This window comes from Colius striatus, chromosome 1 (assembly GCF_028858725.1).
Source record: "Colius striatus isolate bColStr4 chromosome 1, bColStr4.1.hap1, whole genome shotgun sequence".
Taxonomy (NCBI): Eukaryota; Metazoa; Chordata; class Aves; order Coliiformes; family Coliidae; genus Colius; species Colius striatus.
In genome coordinates, this window is record NC_084759.1 from 77,804,468 (window position 1) to 77,823,756 (window position 19,289).

The window sequence follows — 19,289 nt, forward strand, 5'->3', positions numbered from 1 at the left end:
GAAAAACTTCTTATTTCACTCCATCTTCTTAGGTTTGATTAATTTGTCTACTATGTTGAAGATATAAATGATTGTGTACCTGCCACATGTTCTTATTGTACCCTGTGCTGCATCTCCTTATGGTTTTATTTCCTCTGTCTTCAGAAGTGGAAGCATAGAAGCCTGCCTCAGGTGCCATCACCAAATGAATCAGTCCTGAATATTGCTGTGGCCCAATGCAACTATGAATCCAAAGGAAATTCAGCTATCCAGCTTGTCAGAAGCCATAAGTACTATGTTTTGCAAGAGGAAGGTTATGACTGGGGGAAAATAAGGGATTTGGAAAGGTAAGTGTGCCCCGCAGAATACTTTTGTTCCATGACCATAATCTTACACTTATCTTCATAGACAACACTGCAGGCAGTCCTGGTACATTTCAGGATCTAGGTTAGAATTATCTTAGCAGATTTTAAACATTACTCTAGAAGCTTCATTGTCTCCTGTACAATTCCATTTTCATTACCATCTCAGCTGCCAGATTGAGTAAAATTTACATCAGTTATGGCCTTATATACTAGTTTTGATATGTGCCTGAAAAAGAGCTCATGTATCCAGAAGCTCCCCACTTTTGCTAAACTATTTAGCTTACGTGAACAAAAAAAACCTGTCCTCACAAATACTGCCTCTCTTGTATGCACAAACCATCTTGAGACCACCACCCATGAATATTGCAATAGCAGTAGCAGCACAGGAGACCACTGAAAATTTCTGAAGCATGAATCACTTATCACTTGAGTCTCTTCCCAGCTCTATCAATACTATTTCACAAAGACAGGATAAACTCACCCTGCACAGGGTTTAACTGTTCACAAGTGGACAAATCCCCTTCAGCAAATTAAAATATTTTTAATTAATATTCAGCTGGGGCAGAAAAGATCATCTCTTCCCAAGTTACTAAATGAGAAATAGCTTTAGGAGTACACTGGAGACAAAGGCAATGCTACAAACAGAAGCTCCCTGAAAGAGATAATCTTCTTTATCTGTTTCATGATGGATACTGTATGAGTTTGATTTTATATACTTGATAGAAATGTGGAAGGGAAGAATTTTTGAGTTAGGGGATGCCAAAATTGATTTGGAACAGAATGAAATTATTTCATCTACTCACCATTCACTGACCAAGTTTACAACTGCAAGAAAAACCAACAAAATAAAGCAACCTTAGCTTAAGGTAAAGTGTCTGCACTTTATAACTCGCAGGACTGGCATGCTGCTCTGGAAAAAAACCCAAAAACCAAACAGCACACAATCCTGGCAACTCAAAGACAATAAATGATAAGTTAGTGATCTGAGATATGCTCTTAAAAGTCTTCACCTGACTGTTTATGGCTATGTAAAAGCATAGGATACAGGCATCTCACAGAGCCTGAACAGAGAGCTCTGAGATGAATGAAGGAGCAGAGAGAGATCAAGAGGAAGGGGGACATTTACAGTTTTTTCTTTGGCTTGAGAAACTAAAACTTTTGAAGTACTGATTCGATAAGGGCAAGTTACACACAGTGTTTAAATTCTGATTGAAAAAATGAATGTCTTATTCTCCTGAATGTAGGAAAAAATATCAGGAGTTTCAGCTGTTCTCATACACTCTGTTTTCTTCTTGCTTTGTTGACATCTGTGTTAAAGATGCTCTTCCTTTCTCTGCCCATACATATTCAAATATATAATTTATTCTCTTTATTTATTTTTCTTACGGACACAGCATACAAACAACCCACTTACCAACTACATGTGCCTGTTGTCCCTCATATAGCTTAGGTCCATCATGCCATGCTGCCAGCTGCTTTAAGCAGTAGCTCATTTGTTGATATGCACTTAGCTCAGCTTCTCCATTGCACCTGGCATTGTGTCAGGAAGAGTGCTGAGTCTACCTGTCAACTTCTGCTTTCCACCTGGGATACTTTGCTGGCACCCATTAGTCCCTGATGGCCTTCATCACAGCAACTGAGATGGAGAGCAATGAAATTGTTGAACAGCTGCTCCCACCTTCCATTTGATGAAGCCAGTCACTGAGGAAGAAGCCATTTCAATGACTGGCAATAAGGTTACTTCACTGACATGACATCTTCTAAAATAAATTACTAGTGTATTTTTCTACATGGTGAGTAAAAGCAGAAATGTTTTCACCATAAGCATTTCTGTTAGTGGCATTCTAAAAGGTGATTCTATGATTAATCACTTATCCTGTTTGAAGTGATCAAATTTAAGATGCAGTCATGTAAGATAGCTAAACTGAATTGTTTATTTTGCAGGAATGAAGGCTTCGTACCAAGCAATTGCTTGAGAAAGTTATCTCTGAGTGATGATGAGCCAAGGTATAGCAATATGAACCAGTTAAATGTTTTCCTCACCACTTTAGTAAAGATCAGGCAATATTTCTGGAATATTTTTCCTTTCAAATAACTTTCAGAGTAGTAAGCAAAAAAGTTTCCTGAAAAGTACAGACTCAGGTACAATTTGTCTTCTTGACTCATACAGTAAAGTAAAAAATATTAGTTGAAAATCCTGGTTTTGTTTAAATCAATAGGGGTTTGACAGTGACTTAACGATGCTGCAATTTCAAACATTGTACACTTATTTCAGCATTAAATCAGCCTTGCTAGCAGTCTTTTGCCTTTGTATTGTGTGAGTAGTCCTGCATAGGGTAAAGAGAATCCAGATGTGTCAGTGATATATCAGACACATCTTTTCCTTTTTAGTGACACAACATTTAAGCAGTCAGTGTATACATAAGTCCTTGAATTAAAATCTGACAGAAACATGGTAGATTGTCTTATAGTAAACCATATTGGACAAGATTCAGAGATTTCCTTTAAAAAAAACCTGCTCCTTGAGTATACTGTAAAAGCCAGTATAAATAACAATCATTATTATTTCTGCACAAAAGGTTATATTAGATGCTACTTTTTCTGCCACGTAAACTCCTCTGCTGTCTGTCATGCTAAGAACATTTTTTGGGAGGTCTAGGGTTGTGAAGTTTCGTAACTCTTCTCTGTAAATTTTGAAAAGGTAGATGCAATCTCTTCATAAGGTCACTAAAGGGATATGTAGTTTCATTGCCTGTTACAGCATGCACAGAGAATATTTGGTTTTCCAACACATTGCACAGTGGAGGAGAAAGGCTATTTAAGTGTTTACCAAGTCATAAAAAAGTCCAGACAATTAAATCTGTCTCAACTTTTGAAATATTCATTTTAGACCATGGCATAGCTACTAAAAAATACATGCAGTATGACTTTTAACCCAAGGAAGGTATTTTTTGTAACTAATTTTTCACAATTTCATTATGTTGTTTTGTCTTTGCAGGGAAAGCTCTGGTATCCGGGAACAGACATCGGTAGAAGAGCAGAGTATTGATACATATGAGTGAGTATATAGAACGTCTTCATAAGAAACAACAGATTCTTTGGGCAGAGATTGTTGTTGATTGTCTAGAGCAAAGGTATCCTAAGTATAGCTGTCATAATGGTAATAATTCTAGACACTGTCAGCAGCAGCATCACTGACCACAGACTTCCAAATGCATGAATATCTTTGTTTTCAGGCAAAAAAAAAAAGGCATTCAGGCAAATCAATCTAGTACACTGATAAAGGGCCTCTTCATGAAAGAGAAAAAGGGAATTGCTGTTAAAAAGGCTTCATTGGAGCTCCGTGAACTGATCTGACATAACATGCTTGGCTTATTTCCAACATTTGGGATCCCTCAGTTCACATAAATATTATGACAACTAGAAAGTTCAAGGCCAGAGGGGAGTTATGCACTTCTCAGCTTTTAAGGAGACAGATGTGTCATGGTCTGCAGGAGACAGAGCAACTACTTCTGGTAGAGTTTCTGTCAGAGCATTAGAGCAGCAGGATCCTCCTCTAAGAATTTACTGTAAAAAGTCAGAATCACAGAGTGGAAACAAATATTTCAGGAGGAGACTCTTTGAGTGGATAAGAGGAAGCAGATGGGAAATAGTAATTTCTTTTTTCTCTCATGGCCTAAAATCACACATGCAGGGCAAGTCCCAAGTCTACTATCTGCCTTTTAAAAGCAGTTTTAAAAACATTTACTATGTCAGGCATTTTCTATGTGTCTGCTACGTTTTACTCAGAAATCAGCCTGTGAGTAATAAGCCCAATATTTCTCTTTGTAGTTGGTATGCTGGTAACATCTCCCGTGCGCAGTCTGAGCAGCTACTCCGTCAGAAGGTCCCACATATCCTTTATCACTTGTATATGAACAATATGGAAGTGTTTCTGTGTCTGTTGTCTTTGCTGTACTGTGTAGCTAGAGGATGCTGATGCTCTTCAAATAGCTGTAGTATTACAGAGTGCTAGGAACTCTTGTGCTAGCTTGGTATTGACAAACAGAACTCCAAAAATCCTTGGATGTGTTAATGATTTTTCTACATAAATTAACAAATGGTACATCTCTAAAATATGCTTGAAAACAATGCCATAGTGAATGCATTTCCCCTCAAAGCTCTGCATTCTGGTTTTACTTCTAGGCCTTTGTTATTGGCTCTAGTGTGGCTCTTTCTGCTGGTCAGCCCTGAGAAATTCTTTGTGATGATTTTACAACATACAAATGTGGAGTGAAAGAAGTTCACCCAGACAAACAACCGACCCTGAGAAAACACAGTACTATGCCCACTGAGCATTTTCTGGATGCAGATGACTATGAGCAAGAATAAATAGAACTAGAGTCAGGTGTAAAAGTCTTTACAGCAGATAACTGTGGAAGAATGTATCCATGTACCTCCCTGGAGGAGACGGAGCCTCACTCATGCTTTATACTTGAGCCTGTCATGTAAACAATTTTTCTTCTAATAGCTTTCTGCTTTCTGACAGCCAGTCTTACTGGTACTCAGACACTACCAATTTTGATAAACTCTGATCCTTTTGGGACCTTGGCTCGGTGTCCTTCCCATTAGACCTGCACCAAAAGTTCAGGAATGAAATATAAGTGTGGCAGATCACTGGAGAGAGGCAGTCATGTCACAGTCCCAAAAGCTGATGGATATACCTGACTCCAGTTAACTTTAAGCGGACATAAAGTTTCCTTTGAATTTCACAGCAATGAATCTTGGCCTGTATGTGAGGTTCTAGATGTCTTCTTTCCTCTCTGTAACAGCCATTCCTAGCACATTAGAGACATGGTTGTTAATAAACTATGAAAATCAGAATTTCCAGGCCAGTAATGGTAAACCATTAACAGAAGTAAAAGTAGATAGTGAAAGTTAGGACTGGAGTGCCACATAAAGACTAAATATAGTCAAATATAAGAAGGTGTAATGAAAATCTTTTCACTTATTCAGTAATTCAGAAATACTTTGGCAACAGAAAATACATCAGCCTAATGCATTATGTAAAGGAACTGAGTGTGTTGGATAGAACTCGTATTCAGGTGGGATGTATGTGGCAGTGTTTGGGTCTTAAAAACATGTACCACCTCTGGGAGGTACATGAGAAAGGATATGAGGACAACTCTTCAGCTCCCCAGTTATAAATCCGTAGCTGTGTATCAAAACAAAATAGCCTACTTGCTTTATGTCTGTGCTGGGGTACAACTCACCTAATTTTGAGCATTTGCAGTGGAATATCACATCCTATTCCCTGGACTCTCTTTTTAGAGGAGAGAAAGAAATCTTTCTAAGACATAATTCATCTTGTCCTAATGTAGTCCTTAAAGGAGGTCAGTTCAGTCATGTCGTCTTCTCCCCTTCGTGGACATTACAATGTCAAAGCCTAAAGTTCACTGAAAGAAATCCCAATCTCATTATTCCTTGTAACATTTTCTTTTTTTTTTTTTAATTAGGGGAAAGAAGGTGCTTTTATGCTTCGAAAATCTAGCCAAGTAGGAAAGTATACTGTGTCTGTATTCAGCAAGATTCCTGAGTGAGTATCCAAACAGCGTGTACCATTTCTATGACTGTGCTATGGGCATGCTGCTTGATGTGATTGGTCAACAACAAAATCTCTATGTTGTGTTAAAGGTGAACCTTGGGCACATTCCAGTCATACTAGTTATTTGAATTCATACACAACTGTGGCTCCCTGAATGGGGGAACAGAGATCCAGAATTGTCTCATATAAACATAGGCATGGAACAGGCAAATAATCTAGGGGACCAGCAGGGTCTCAAGAGTGAGAGAGAAGGAAGAGAAGGGGAAGGTGTTCAAAATTAGATGTACAACTATTGCAAGGGCAGTATACAAGTCTTTTGTTCTTGATGTAACTGTTGGGAGACAAGTAGCATCTGTCAGATTACATTAGAGTATGCAGCAGAAGTCTCCAGTGTGCTAGGAGCCTGTACTACATAGCTAGGAGATGTTGAGGCGGGAAAAGCAGACTGAAGCAAATGTGACAGTCGTGCTGGTGACATCTGCTACATATTTTGTAATTTGGTCAGATTGACTGTTGCAGTTCATCCAGCAACTAACTAACTAACCTGTTAACGCATGAGCAGGAAGGTACTTTGCAAGGCTTTGACATGCACTGCACTTTATTATGTTTTTCAGAAGCCAAAAAGGAACAATCAAACATTACCATGTGCACAAAACCCCTGGGAACAAGTATTACCTCGCTGAAAATTACTGTTTTGAATCAATTCCCAAGCTTATACACTACCATCAGCACAACTCAGCTGGTAATCCTATATACTCTTTCTACTTGGATAGCTTGGCTTAGGGTTCTGGATTTCTCAGCACTATGGTGAATTTCTTTCAATACTGAATACTTTAAATATTGAAACATCTGTTGGGAGAGTTTGGGTGGAACTTGATCTAACATATTCACAATCAACAGAGTTGCTTTGCTTTGCTGGTACAGTGCATTTCGGTCTCGCACTACCTCTTCTTGCAATACCTCTGCTGGACTAGCCCTTAAGCACAGAAAACTTTCAGTCTTGTGAAGTGATGCAGCAGCTGCTGAGTATTGAATATCTGTCACTACCTGGATGGTTGCAATATGATGGAGAGGGGAAGTATTAATTTCCCTGTATTTTCATTGATTTCAGAAGACTTGTGTATATATCGTGACATTTTTCTCCAAATAGGTATGGTGACAAGGCTCCGACATGTAGTGTCTACGCAAGTAAATAAAGTCCCACCCACAGATTCACTGGGAAATGGTAAGATAACTTTCCTTTTTGAAACTGGTGTCAGTCTTGGCCATCAAGAATAGAATAACAAGAAAATCGTGTCTTTTACCACTTTCAGGCTTGCAGGAGGTTACTGATTTCTTTGGTTGCTGTTTCTTCTTGTCAATGCAGAAGGCAATGTGAGAATTCAGGAAGGATGATCTTTCAGTCAATAGTTTCCTTCTGTAGTTTCCTCTTTTCCAGTGTAGCATTGAAAGTTTATGGTTGTATGAAACAAGGTGTCCCTTCAAAGTGTATCTAGTCTACATCCAGGATGATGTGAAGGCAAAGGCATGTTATATTAACTTTTATGTTGTATCCTTTTAAAGACATTTTATGTCAGGTCTTATGTCAACTGTGCAAGACCTTGCATGCCTCCTTTCACAGAACATCTGAGTCATGACCATTCTTTTCCTTTACCTGGCACAATAATACTTATTCTCCATTCATAAAATCATAGAATCATAGAATGGTAGGGGTTGGAAGGGATCTTTAGAGATCATCTAGTCCAACCCCCAATTCTCCTCCATATATCACCATTTGATGCATAAATCTTTCTCAAATCCATTTATAAGACTTAAACCTAAGCAGCAGCAAACAACTCTTGTAAGAAGTGTAGTCTCTTTCAGTAACACAAACACAAAGCTGAGAGACAGGTATGTTGATTCAGAGCTGCATGATTCTGCAACCTCTCAGAGAAAACAACGGCGTTGCTTGCAATGGATACCATGTTTGCGTTTGACTTATTTTTTCCCAAGGAAATTTTTTTGTCCTTCTAGGAATGTGGGAGCTGAAAAGAGAAGAAATTATCCTGTTGAGAGAGCTAGGGACTGGTCAGTTTGGAGTGGTGCATCTGGGAAAGTGGAAGGGAAAATATGATGTGGCCATAAAGATGATTAAAGAGAGAGCAATGTCAGAAGACGAATTCATAGAAGAAGCTCAGACCATGATGTAAGTTATGGCATTGCTTAATTATTTGGAAATAATGATCTCTCCAAACCTTAATCAGAAACATATAACACAGGGAAGATAATTTCTCCTTAAAAATAGCTTTAAGTAGTACTAAGTACATTAGACACAAGCTAAATAGCTAGCCATATGGGGTATTTAAAGCATTACCAAAAGAACTTTACAAAGACTGATAGAATCATCTACAAGGTTATAAATTAAAATCTCTTCCACAACTTCAGATATTTCACTTATGACACTTAAAGTTCTTCACACTTAGCATTTATACTGAAACGGGGAGCTGTTTCTGCCATCTTGTGGGTAGGAATGAGGGACAGATGACTGAGTGAGAAATGACAGAAATATGAACACGAGACTTGAAGTTTCAGTCTTTGACTCTGAAGAGGTAAGGATATTAGAATTTTCCATGAGATGATAATGGAATTCAGGAAGATATTGAGTATCTCATATCCTGAAGGAACATGTTATATTCCCATCCGTTAACTAGCTGACATGATCAGGATTCTGAATCTGAAAATTTTGCAACATGGTTTTAGGAGAAAACCTTAAGGTCTAACGTCTACACCACCAAGTCAGATATATTTTCTCCTACTATTAAGTTTGTACTTTTGTCCTGCTAAGTCCTGTTTCAGGTTTTAGCTATAACATTGAGGGGTTGGACTAGATGATCTCTAAAGGTCCCTTCCAACCCTACCATTATATGATTTTATGATTGTCACTTCATCAATACAGACTTTTCCTTTGATTGTCATCAATACTCAATTTCAAAGTAGAAGGACACTCAATCCTTGAAAAGGAATATTTTAGTCTGAGATGATATCCAGTTGTGTTAATTTATTTCACTACACTATGTTGATATTCAGGAAAAAAACCTTACAGAAATGAACAATAATATCTATTCGTTGATTTTTTTTTTCTTGATTTCAGGAAACTTAATAATCCCAAACTTGTTCGACTGTATGGTGTATGCTCAAAATCATATCCCATCTATCTGGTAACAGAATACATGTCTAATGGCTCTTTGCTTAGCTACTTAAGAAGTCATGGGAAGGAACTACAACCCCTTCAGCTTCTGGAAATATGTTATGATGTTTGTGATGCTATGGCATTTCTGGAGAGCTGTCAGTTCATACATAGAGATTTGGTAAGCTATCCCCTGGGAGAAGTAGAATGGTGAAGACAGGAGGATGACTTAGCACTAGGCAGGATCAGCTACAGCTATGTTGGCTCTTGTTGGCATTCACCCCAGAAAGCTGTCTCAGTGCAAAACACCTCTGGACAAGAAACAGTAAAGCCACATGTAAACAACACAGCCCACAAGCTAATATGCTCTGCTTTGGAGCTGAACTCATATAGGTCTACAACACTGCCTACTGTGCTGCTTGCATTTTTGCACTCTAGCCTCAAGGACTTATGCACCATTTGACGTCACAGTTATCCAGTTGTAAAATTAACCCACTGAACTAAAGGTTTCTGTCCAAAGATTCTGTAGTCCTCTAGGAGAAAGAGGTGCAACATTAAAGATTTGAGTCACAGATTTTTTTTTTTAATGGGTTAGGGATTTATTTAATTTGGAACTATTTCTCTTATAAGTATGAACACTAAGAAAAACATTAATTTACCCTGGTGCATTGAAAGTAGGAACAGAATTTGAAAGTCTGCAGCTGCCCAGCTCCTTTAATAAACATTTATTTGTCAGTTTTCAAGAGTTTCAAGCTGCTTTCAATGAGAGCATCAGTCCTTTCAAGAACTTATAGCTAAAGTTTTTGCAACACCTAGCTTTCATGCATGCTGGCATTCTTTGAGGAAATAAGCTGTTATTTTATTGGCCTATTAAAAGTGTACCTAGATAAATTTCTGGTGCACAGTGCTTCAGTTAGTAGCAGTATTTTGCCTTATAACTCTAGCCAAAATATGTTGGAATATTTATATTTATATTACAGACTTGTTCATTGTTCCAATAAGGGTTCAGTCTCCTCATGTAACTTTTTAAATGTCTTGATGCTTTCAAAGTCTTTTTATGTAAACAAAGTTGCTAAATTCATACCTCCCCTTCCAACCCCTACCATTCTATGATTCTATGATCCCTCAATGTCCTTATTTGTAAACCTTAGATAATAGTACAAAATGTTTTTCAATCAATAATCATAAGTGAAATGAGTGCTACTTACCGTTCTCTTACAGTTCCAGGCTTAATTGCTTCAACCAAAGAATGTCATTATTCATTGAAATGTTGAAGGATAGAAATTTTTGTGAGCAAATTACCAAGACATGATATTATTTGTTCCTCTTTATATTTTTTCAACTCTTATCTTACTTCTCTACTACAGGCTGCCAGGAACTGTTTGGTTGACAGCAATCTTACTGTGAAAGTATCTGACTTTGGAATGACTAGGTAAGTAAAGATTTGGGAGCCTTGTGTTGTTAGCCTGTACGTAGTTTGCTGGCATAGATCAGCTAGCAAGTGGCTGTTAGGAAAGCTAAGCCACAGAGTGGGATATAGCTTTGTGCCTCCTTTCCGTTAATGACCATACACCATTATGGGCTTGGCATAAAGTCATTCTACTGTCTCAAAAGTTATGTATTATAGGCCACTGGCAGCTGAGAGATTTCACTAGTAATGTTTGTTAAAGAAATCTCAGAGTTTACTTTGTGTACAAGCTTTTCACCTAATTTGGAGGCCAAATATCTTAACTAGCAGCCTCAACGGAGAGAAGTTGGAGAGGACAAACAGCCTAGAAAACACCTCTGACAAGAGGCTGAGGGAGCAGTCTGCTTACTCTGGTGAAGAGGCTAAAAGGGGATCTCAAAGTTGCCTTTAGCTACTTAGAGTTACAAAGTTGATGGAACCAAATAAGTCTTATCAGTGACAGGTCATATAACAGCCAACATCAGCCACATACTGTAGCTCTGGAAGTTCAAGCTGAACAGTACAAGAAGTTGTCTCCCAGGAGGGTGGTGGAACAGTGAAACATGCCAGTCAGGTAGACTACAAGACTACAGTCTTTGGAGACTTTAAAGACTTGGCTACACAGAGTCATGGCTGACCTGATCTGATGTTTAGATTAAGCCTATTTGAGCAGGAGGTGGGGCTAGGTGATCTTAGAATAGGTATTTCTATGATTTTGCATTATTGCTCTTAATTTCTAGCAATGATCTGTCCCGTAGGTTACAGGTAATGCCTCTATCCAGAACTCTTTGGAAGTTTAGGGTTCTGACCACAGTTTTCTTAGGAAGCTTGTGATGTAAAAGGAAGAAGCTGTAAACAGTATTTGACTGTAACTCAATCGTAAGTTTGGTTCTTCCCTTGTAGGTATGTTCTGGATGATTTGTATATAAGTTCCCTAGGAACCAAGTTTCCAGTGAAGTGGTCAGCACCAGAAGTTTTTCTTTACACCAAATTTAGCAGCAAGTCAGATGTATGGGCCTTTGGTATGTATGGAATTCAACAAATAAATATGTGTTCATATATGCCATCATGTTTGGATTTCCCCAGCTTACTAAATGGAAACATTAGACATTTATACACTGAAGGTATATAAAAAGCAGTTACAGCTTATGTTCTTGTTTAATATTTTTGTGCATCCAAGCTCTATCCTCGTTGGCTTTTTGGGCCTCACGTTTTGCTTTTAGGCACACAGAAACTCTGCCTGCTCTTCATTTAGTATATATATGTTTAATATGGTAAAATAAACTGTTGGCAGTGGAGATGGAATGCTATCTTTGGTATATGTAGACCATATATCAGTGCAGCCCAAGTCAAAAGTGCATTTCTGTTAGTCACAGAGGTCAGAGTGGGCTCTCTGCAAAAGCCATCTGTGGAAGAGAGTCTGTGTGAGCTGAGACTGTATCTCAGCAAAAATAAAATGCATTTGTAGATCACTTTTTACTCATACATTTCAAATGTTTGAACTTCTACTTCAGTGGTTTCCAAGCGATGATTTACAAAACCTTGGAGTCTGTTCGGTGTTTCTAAAAGTCTGCAAAAGGTGTCAAAGGAAAGAGAACCTTTTGTGAACAGGCTTAAATTCCCACTTACATAGGTTTGCTCCTTCAGCAGGCAAATTTTGGCAGCTGTCAAGTTGATGAAAGATTGGTAGCCTACTGCTCTTGACATTGAACAATGGTGAATAAAGCAGATGAAAATATTTCCAAATGCTGGATTGCTTCTTATCTTTAACTTCAGCTAGTGTCCCAATATTACCAACTCTGGCAGAGAAACAGCTTTTTCATGCCCTTTACAGCTGCTTGTAAGAGATACAATTAAATAATAAGATTGATTTTTCTGGTGGTACGTTTTCTTTTTGCCCCTATTGATGAAATCCTGGCTCCAAGTTTTATTGTCGTTAACTTCAATACTATCATTAACTTCAATGAGAAACATTATTTTTAATTAGAAGGTCTTCTTTCATTTTAACATTGCTTATTGAAGCAAGGGGACAGTGGAATCTGTCAGTTCTTGGGAGTTTTAAATAATAAGTCTTTAAAGAGCTAAAGAACTGAACAGAGAACAAATAATCTTAGTTTTCTAATGTTCTTATCAGGGAAAGCTGGGATTCAGGTACCATTTCATTCTAATCCCACTTTGACACTACAATGCTTCAGAATTCAAGCTGGAGAGAAGTCAAAGATCCAATAAATGTCTTTAAAAACAATAAAAATATTACTGATAGTAATATATATCATTGTGAAATAAATATTCTAGATATTTTTTTAACTTTATGGTTGCCATGATTATCACATAAGTTCGGTTACAACAAATATTGTTTCTTCCAAGTCTTTCATTAGTAATTGATGATTATTATAGTAACCAGTGCTTCTATTGCTTTAGTATAATCCAGTTTTTATAGGTATGTGTAGCTGACGCTGTATTCAGAAATCTTTCTGATACTAAAGGAGTATATGTCTCAGTTGAAAAAAACAGTACAAAATTTCATATTCTTCTAGAAAAACATAGATGCCTATAACTGTCATTTTATTTCTTCTACTCTCTCTATATGTACAAAAACATTCATATATAAGGGAATGTTTGTATGTCCATGGAAAGGAATGTCTTGGGTTTTCTCCATCATTGTCTACATTAAATATATATTGGAACTAACTGTATCATCTAACTTTACCTTCTGCAGCAGAAGTTTTACATTTGCATACAACATCACACTTGCAAGTCACCTCCATACTTTTCCTTGGACAATTTTCTCTGTAAAGAGTCTGAACAGTTATATATTGCATACATGTTTTATTCCAGGAAAAAAGAATCTTGCATTTCACAGAATCATAGAATGGTAGGGATTGGAAGGGACTTTTAGAGATCATCTAGTCCAACCACCCTGCTGAAGCAGGTTCACCTAGATCAGGTCGCATAGGAACATGTCCAGGCGGGTCTTGAAGACCTCCAAGGAAGGAGACTCCACAACCCCTCTGGGCAGCCTGTGCCAGAGCTCCCTCACCCTCACAGTGAAATAGTTTTTTCTTATATTTAAATGGAACTTTTTGTGTTCCAGCTTCATCCCATTACCCCTTGTCCTGTTGCTAGCTACTATAGAAAAAAGGGATGTCCCAACCTCCTGACACCCACCATTTAGATTTGTAAATGTTAATGAGATCTCCCCTCAGTCTCCTCTTCTCTAGACTAAACATCCCCAGTTCCCACAGCCTTTCCTCATAAGAAAGATGCTCCAGTCCTCTGATCATCTTGGTGGCCCTGCACTGCACTCTCTCCAGAAGTTCCCTGTCCCTCTTGAGCTGAGTCAGCCCAGAACTGGACACAGGACTCCAGATGAGGCCTTACCAGGGCAGAGTAGAGGGGGAGCAGAACCTCCCTTGACTTGCCGGCCACACTCTTCTTGATGCATCCCAGGATGCCATTGGCCTTCTTGGCCGCGAGGGCACATTGCTGGCTCATGTTTAGTTTATTATCAATCAGGACTCCCAGGTCTCTCTCTGCAGAGCTGCTCTTCAGCAGTTCTACTCCCAGCCTATACTGGCTCATGGGGTTGTTCCTTCCCAGATGCAGGACTCTGCATTGTCCTTGTTGAGCCTCATGAGGTTCCTCTCTGCCCAAGTCTCCAGCCAGTCGAGATCCCCCTGAATGGCAGCACAGCCTTCTGGGGAATCAGCCAGTCCTCCCAGTTTGGTGTCATCAGCCAACTTGCTGAGGGTACACTCTGTCCCTTCATCCAGGTCTTTGATGAAGATGTTGAATAAGACTGGCCCCAGAACAGATCCCTGTGTTACTCCACTGGCCACAGGCCTCCAACTTGATTCTGTGCCATTGATCACCACCCTCTGGGTTACGTCATTCAGCCAGCTCTCGATCCACCTCACTGTCCACTCATCCAAGCCACACTGCCTGAGCTTTCTGATGAGGATGTTATGGGGAGACAGTGTCAAAAGCCTTGCTGAAGTCAAGGTAGATGATATCTGCTGCTTTCCCCTCATCTAGCCAGCTGGTTATGCCCTCATAGAAGGCTATGAGGTTGGTCAAACAGGATTTCCCCTTGGTGAAGCCGCATTGACTCCCCCTGATAACCACCTTTTCCTTCATATGTTCAGTGATAACATTCAGGATGATTTGTTCCAGTATCTTTCCAGGGATGGAGGTGACTTTTTTCTTGACTTTCATTTCTTATCTTCCATTGTCGTGAATATTTCTGCAGGTGTCTTAATGTGGGAGGTGTTCACACTGGGAAAGCAGCCCTACGAGCTTTATGATAACATGCAAGTGATGGAGAAAGTTTCTCAAGGATACAGACTTTACAGACCACAACTGGCTTCAGACATCATCTACCAGATAATGTGCAACTGCTGGCATGAGGTATGTATATCTGCACGTACAAACTGGAGAAAACTGAACAAAAATAGGACTCCCCAGGAATCCCTATTGATAGCTGAACTAATGCTCACAGTGGAAATTACCCCCTATAAAAGCCACTGCTTGTATGTAGTGCATTCTACATGGCAGTCTAGTTTGAGAGATTGTTAGTGCGAGAAACAGGGTATAAAGAAAGATTGTCTCCCTTCTTTTAGAAACATAACAGTAAAATACCCTTCAACACCAGCATAATATACAGGATTTTTTTATAATATACAGATTCTTATCACCTAATTTTAATGGTTTAAAATTTGGTGCTGAGCTAAGTTGTCTGAATTTCTTCTGTGGTTACAGGGCCGTTACCGATACCTCTCCATTATTAATTGTCCTTTGTATCTTAGCCACCACAGAATAGAAGATATTTGCTTTCCTGTGCAGAGTTCTTAAGCAGAAAATGTAGATGAGACCTCTACCTTTTTAGATAAAGTTGTGTGAAATAATCCAGCCTTAGAATGAGAAGGATGTGTTACCCTATTTGTGAGTCTTCTGGGAGCTGTAAGTCAAATGCTGATCATACTCATTTTATTTTGAGACATCTGCATCTTCTGTGCCAAGAATTATCCAGATTTATTGTTCCTATTCACTTAAATTTCGATCAGCTGTCTGTGGACCATGACTCGTTTCTCACCAGCAACAAAAAACTGTCTGGCACATTATTGGTGATACTATGAAGTGACAGTGATATTTTGGAGGTTTTTTTAATAAAATTGTCAGAAAAAAATGGGAAAAAAAATAACTTACATTTATGGAAATGTTAATACAAAGAGAGATTAACCCTCTCAACATAAGATAGACATTAAAAGTAACTTTAATTTTCTTTACCTTACAATCATCACCATCTCTATGAATTTCTGCATGCTAAAATCAAGATAAACTAATGCAAATTACAGTTCCTGAATGATTCCAGAATTAAATAACCATACCCATCATCTTTGCTTCATTTAGCTACCAGAAAAGCGTCCTGCCTTTCATCAGCTCTTACAGTTTTTTGAGACACTGAGAGAAGACAACAGAGTTTGAAAAAGAAGATTCAGTATCAGATGACTGTGCAAACTGTTTCCATATCACCTGTCTTCTGTACAAGAGCTAAATCTGAAATCTGCTTGAAGTTGGCCATCCCCGTTACTGTGTGTAGCAGTGTTCTTCTCAAACAATAGGCGTATGGAGGAGGCTTTTGTGATGCTCTGTGGGTGACAGAATTTGGAAGGATACTGTGGAAGAATATCATCAATTTTGTTCACCTTGTCTCAAAAGATCTCTCAGACACTGAGATAGATATATACCAAATGTGTACACTTCTTCAGTGCTTCCAAGCTCTCATTATTTGCTCTTAACTGGAAACGTAGACAGGGAAACATATGCCTGATAGGTTTTCTGATTATCATAACTCATCTCCATGTGTTTTTTCTTTGTAAACACTTGAAACTGACACCTGAATTCATATTTTGGAACTGCTGCAAGTGACAGCAACATAAATAGTTATAGTCTCGCTTTCAATTACTTAGCAATTACTATTGGTAAAATACCGTATCCGTTTGCTTACCAGTACTATTGACTTTGCTTTTGGCCCTCAGGGTGTGCACTTGATTTGGAATCTATTCTGAGCTACATATCTAAGATATTTGCGACTTAGCAACATACGAGATGTTTACTAGAGTGTTATTGCTTCCTGCTATAAGGTAAAAATAGATTAAAAAAAAAAGTTTTATGTTGAATTTCATAGTCATTGCAACAGTAAATGGTAAATTTGCTGATCTCTATAAAATCTGAAGAGCAAAATTTGAAGAGAACTACAAATGCTGTTAATATAATTGCTTAGCCAAATATTTTACTGCTGAGGAGCTGAAGTTTGTCTCTTGATGTTAGCACTTAAATTAGAGCACCTAACTTTCAAATGTGCATCACACAACAGAAATTAGTGCTAACTTCAGTAAATCCAGAGATACCAAACACATTCGAAGCTGTGTAACTATAACAGAGGCATCTAAACTTAGACGCTGACACTTGTAAAATGCTGATCTAAAATAAAGGGGTTTTAAAAGAAAAATCTGAAAAATCTTCTGCTTTCACCTTATATTTGAGCTAGTTCAGTGTGTGATGCCTCTCAGAGTCTCCTCTGAGAGTCCAAGTGATGTTTGCTGATGCTTTGTCTGGTGGAGCTGGCCCAGCCCTAGCACCAATCTCTCTGCAGCTCCAGTTTGAGCTCACCTGAACCTAAGGAGAAAGAAATGCAGGATGCAGATACATGGAGAGAGGGGAGAATGAAATGGTCTCTGTCCAGTCAGAGGCTCGAGTGCCTATGCTTGCCAACACTGTCTGGTCTCAGCACTGGGAGGCTGTCTAGCAGAGCACATTCCTGTCTATGTGGGCAGCTGTGCATACCTTTGAGGTAAAACAGCATTCAGGGTCTTGCAAATGACTGTGGGGATCTACATAGGCCAAGGGACCGACCGGAGGCTGCACACAGAGGGAGAGAGAGTACACAGTATGATGTTTCCTGTGCATCAAGTTGGGCCAAGGAGCACTGACTCAGAGAAAGGGTCAGGAAACGATGCTGACACAAACAAAATATGAGAAGGGTGGACCCCACCAGCACAGAGGGTATGAGGTATTGTTGGGACTAACATATGCAGATGATTTTTTTAATACAAACATTTCCTTATTGTTTCTGTTCTTCCAACATCCTGCTATAATTCTTTAATGGCTTTATGTGTTGACAGCTCTAAATGGTGTTTTTTGATTCATAGCACAGCTTTTAAAATAAATTGCTTTGAAATGAAAGCTTAGACTTAATGGAAATGTTAATCTTAACAACAGATCTGAAGATGGCCAGCATGACTAATTACATTACTTGATTGTTTCCAGCTTTGCCATTCTGTTTTCTGTTATTGCACAGTAAGTGAGAAGACCACATAGAGTCAAATTATTTACCTTAAAAGTTCAGCTAAAGTACTAGGATTTGGGTATGTTATGGCAATGGGGTATGTGGTGTAGTTAGGTAACTTAAAGAAAATTTACTTTCATTCCTTTACATTTTTTGTCTAGTTAGCAGTTAATCAGTGTCATCTGCCTGCCATTTTGAACTGTCACGTTTAAGGGTCTGGCCTCTTAAACAGGAACGGGTGAGGAGTATTAAAATACTGTTTTGTGAACCCATGAAATCCAGAGGCACGTTTTCAGATGTATGTTTGACTGCTTTCTACAATTCCTGATCATTTTGGAGGCCCATGATTTTAAGAGTCTCTCAATGCGTTTGCTGAAAGTTTTTCCTTTGGGCCCGCATTTTCTACTGGCTCTTTGTCAGAACACAGGACTGACCTTGTGCCTGTCACTGACCCTGGTGTGTACAGATCGACTGTACCGGCAGAGTGGCAGGTATGGCATGGACCCTAGAAGACACAGGATCATAGAAATGCTAACTGGAAGGGACCTTTGGAGGTCATCTAGCCAAATTTCTCACTCAGAGTAGGGCTGTCCCCACTGCTTGGTTAGCCACATCTTTGACCACCTGAGACAGCTTTTGTTTTCAGGTGCAACCTGAACCTCCTAGAAGACACTATGTTTGATGACATCCATAATGCTTGGGTCCTTGCTAGGCACTAATGTTAAAAGTTAAATGAAAAACCCAGGTCTACCGACCTCTGTAGTTAATAGTGCAATTTGTGTTTGTAGTAAGCAGTATCTGTACTAGTGGAGGCAATGGCTAAGGTACTGAAAAAACCCAACCAGCCAACCAGACTGATCATTTAGTACACAGGGAAGTTTATTACATTTTTAGATGGTAACACAACATGGAGAGGTTTAATAGTTAATTTTTTTAGGAAGTATAGGTTATTTGGTTTCTACAATACTTACAAGCAAACCCTTAGAAAAATAACTTATGTTACAACTTTCACAAAGTTCCAGTGCTTGTTATCTTTATCCATCACCCACTTCACATTGATACAGATTTCCCGAAGGTGCAAAAATTGCAGCTATTTCATATCAAATTGAGTCCTTCATCACTAAGGTTCTTCTGGTGGTCAGGGATTTTTCTCACTATTAGAAACACTTTTGAAGTCTCTGCCTGGTAAGATCAGTATGTTCCTCATGGGCAGCAGGAGTATGTGAGTTAGTCCTATGTCTGCCTTAATCTGTATACAACAGTATACCTCAAAGCTTTTTTCACCTCATTGCAAGGGAAACAAAGAGAAGTTGGATGCAGCACAGTTACGAAAAGCAGCACAAATAGTCTGCCATCTTATGCACATAATTCACAGAAAAGCCACAGGACATATATCTTCA

The 19,289-nt window shown here is 38.8% G+C and overlaps 1 protein-coding gene across 1 annotated transcript in view; it reads left to right on the top strand.

The window, feature by feature from the left end:
- BMX (BMX non-receptor tyrosine kinase) overlaps positions 1 to 16,203 on the top strand; it is a 29,412-nt gene extending 13,209 nt beyond the window's left edge. Inside the window, exons 7-18 of the mRNA XM_061988565.1 lie at positions 148 to 326; positions 3,343 to 3,402; positions 4,176 to 4,230; positions 5,840 to 5,919; positions 6,543 to 6,670; positions 7,079 to 7,153; positions 7,942 to 8,113; positions 9,059 to 9,275; positions 10,462 to 10,526; positions 11,445 to 11,563; positions 14,791 to 14,948; positions 15,951 to 16,203. Of these exons, the coding sequence (XP_061844549.1) occupies positions 148 to 326; positions 3,343 to 3,402; positions 4,176 to 4,230; positions 5,840 to 5,919; positions 6,543 to 6,670; positions 7,079 to 7,153; positions 7,942 to 8,113; positions 9,059 to 9,275; positions 10,462 to 10,526; positions 11,445 to 11,563; positions 14,791 to 14,948; positions 15,951 to 16,025 (1,383 nt within the window). The 3' untranslated portion in view covers positions 16,026 to 16,203. The remainder of the gene's footprint in view (positions 1 to 147; positions 327 to 3,342; positions 3,403 to 4,175; positions 4,231 to 5,839; positions 5,920 to 6,542; positions 6,671 to 7,078; positions 7,154 to 7,941; positions 8,114 to 9,058; positions 9,276 to 10,461; positions 10,527 to 11,444; positions 11,564 to 14,790; positions 14,949 to 15,950) is intronic.
- Positions 16,204 to 19,289: the final 3,086 nt, after the last annotated feature.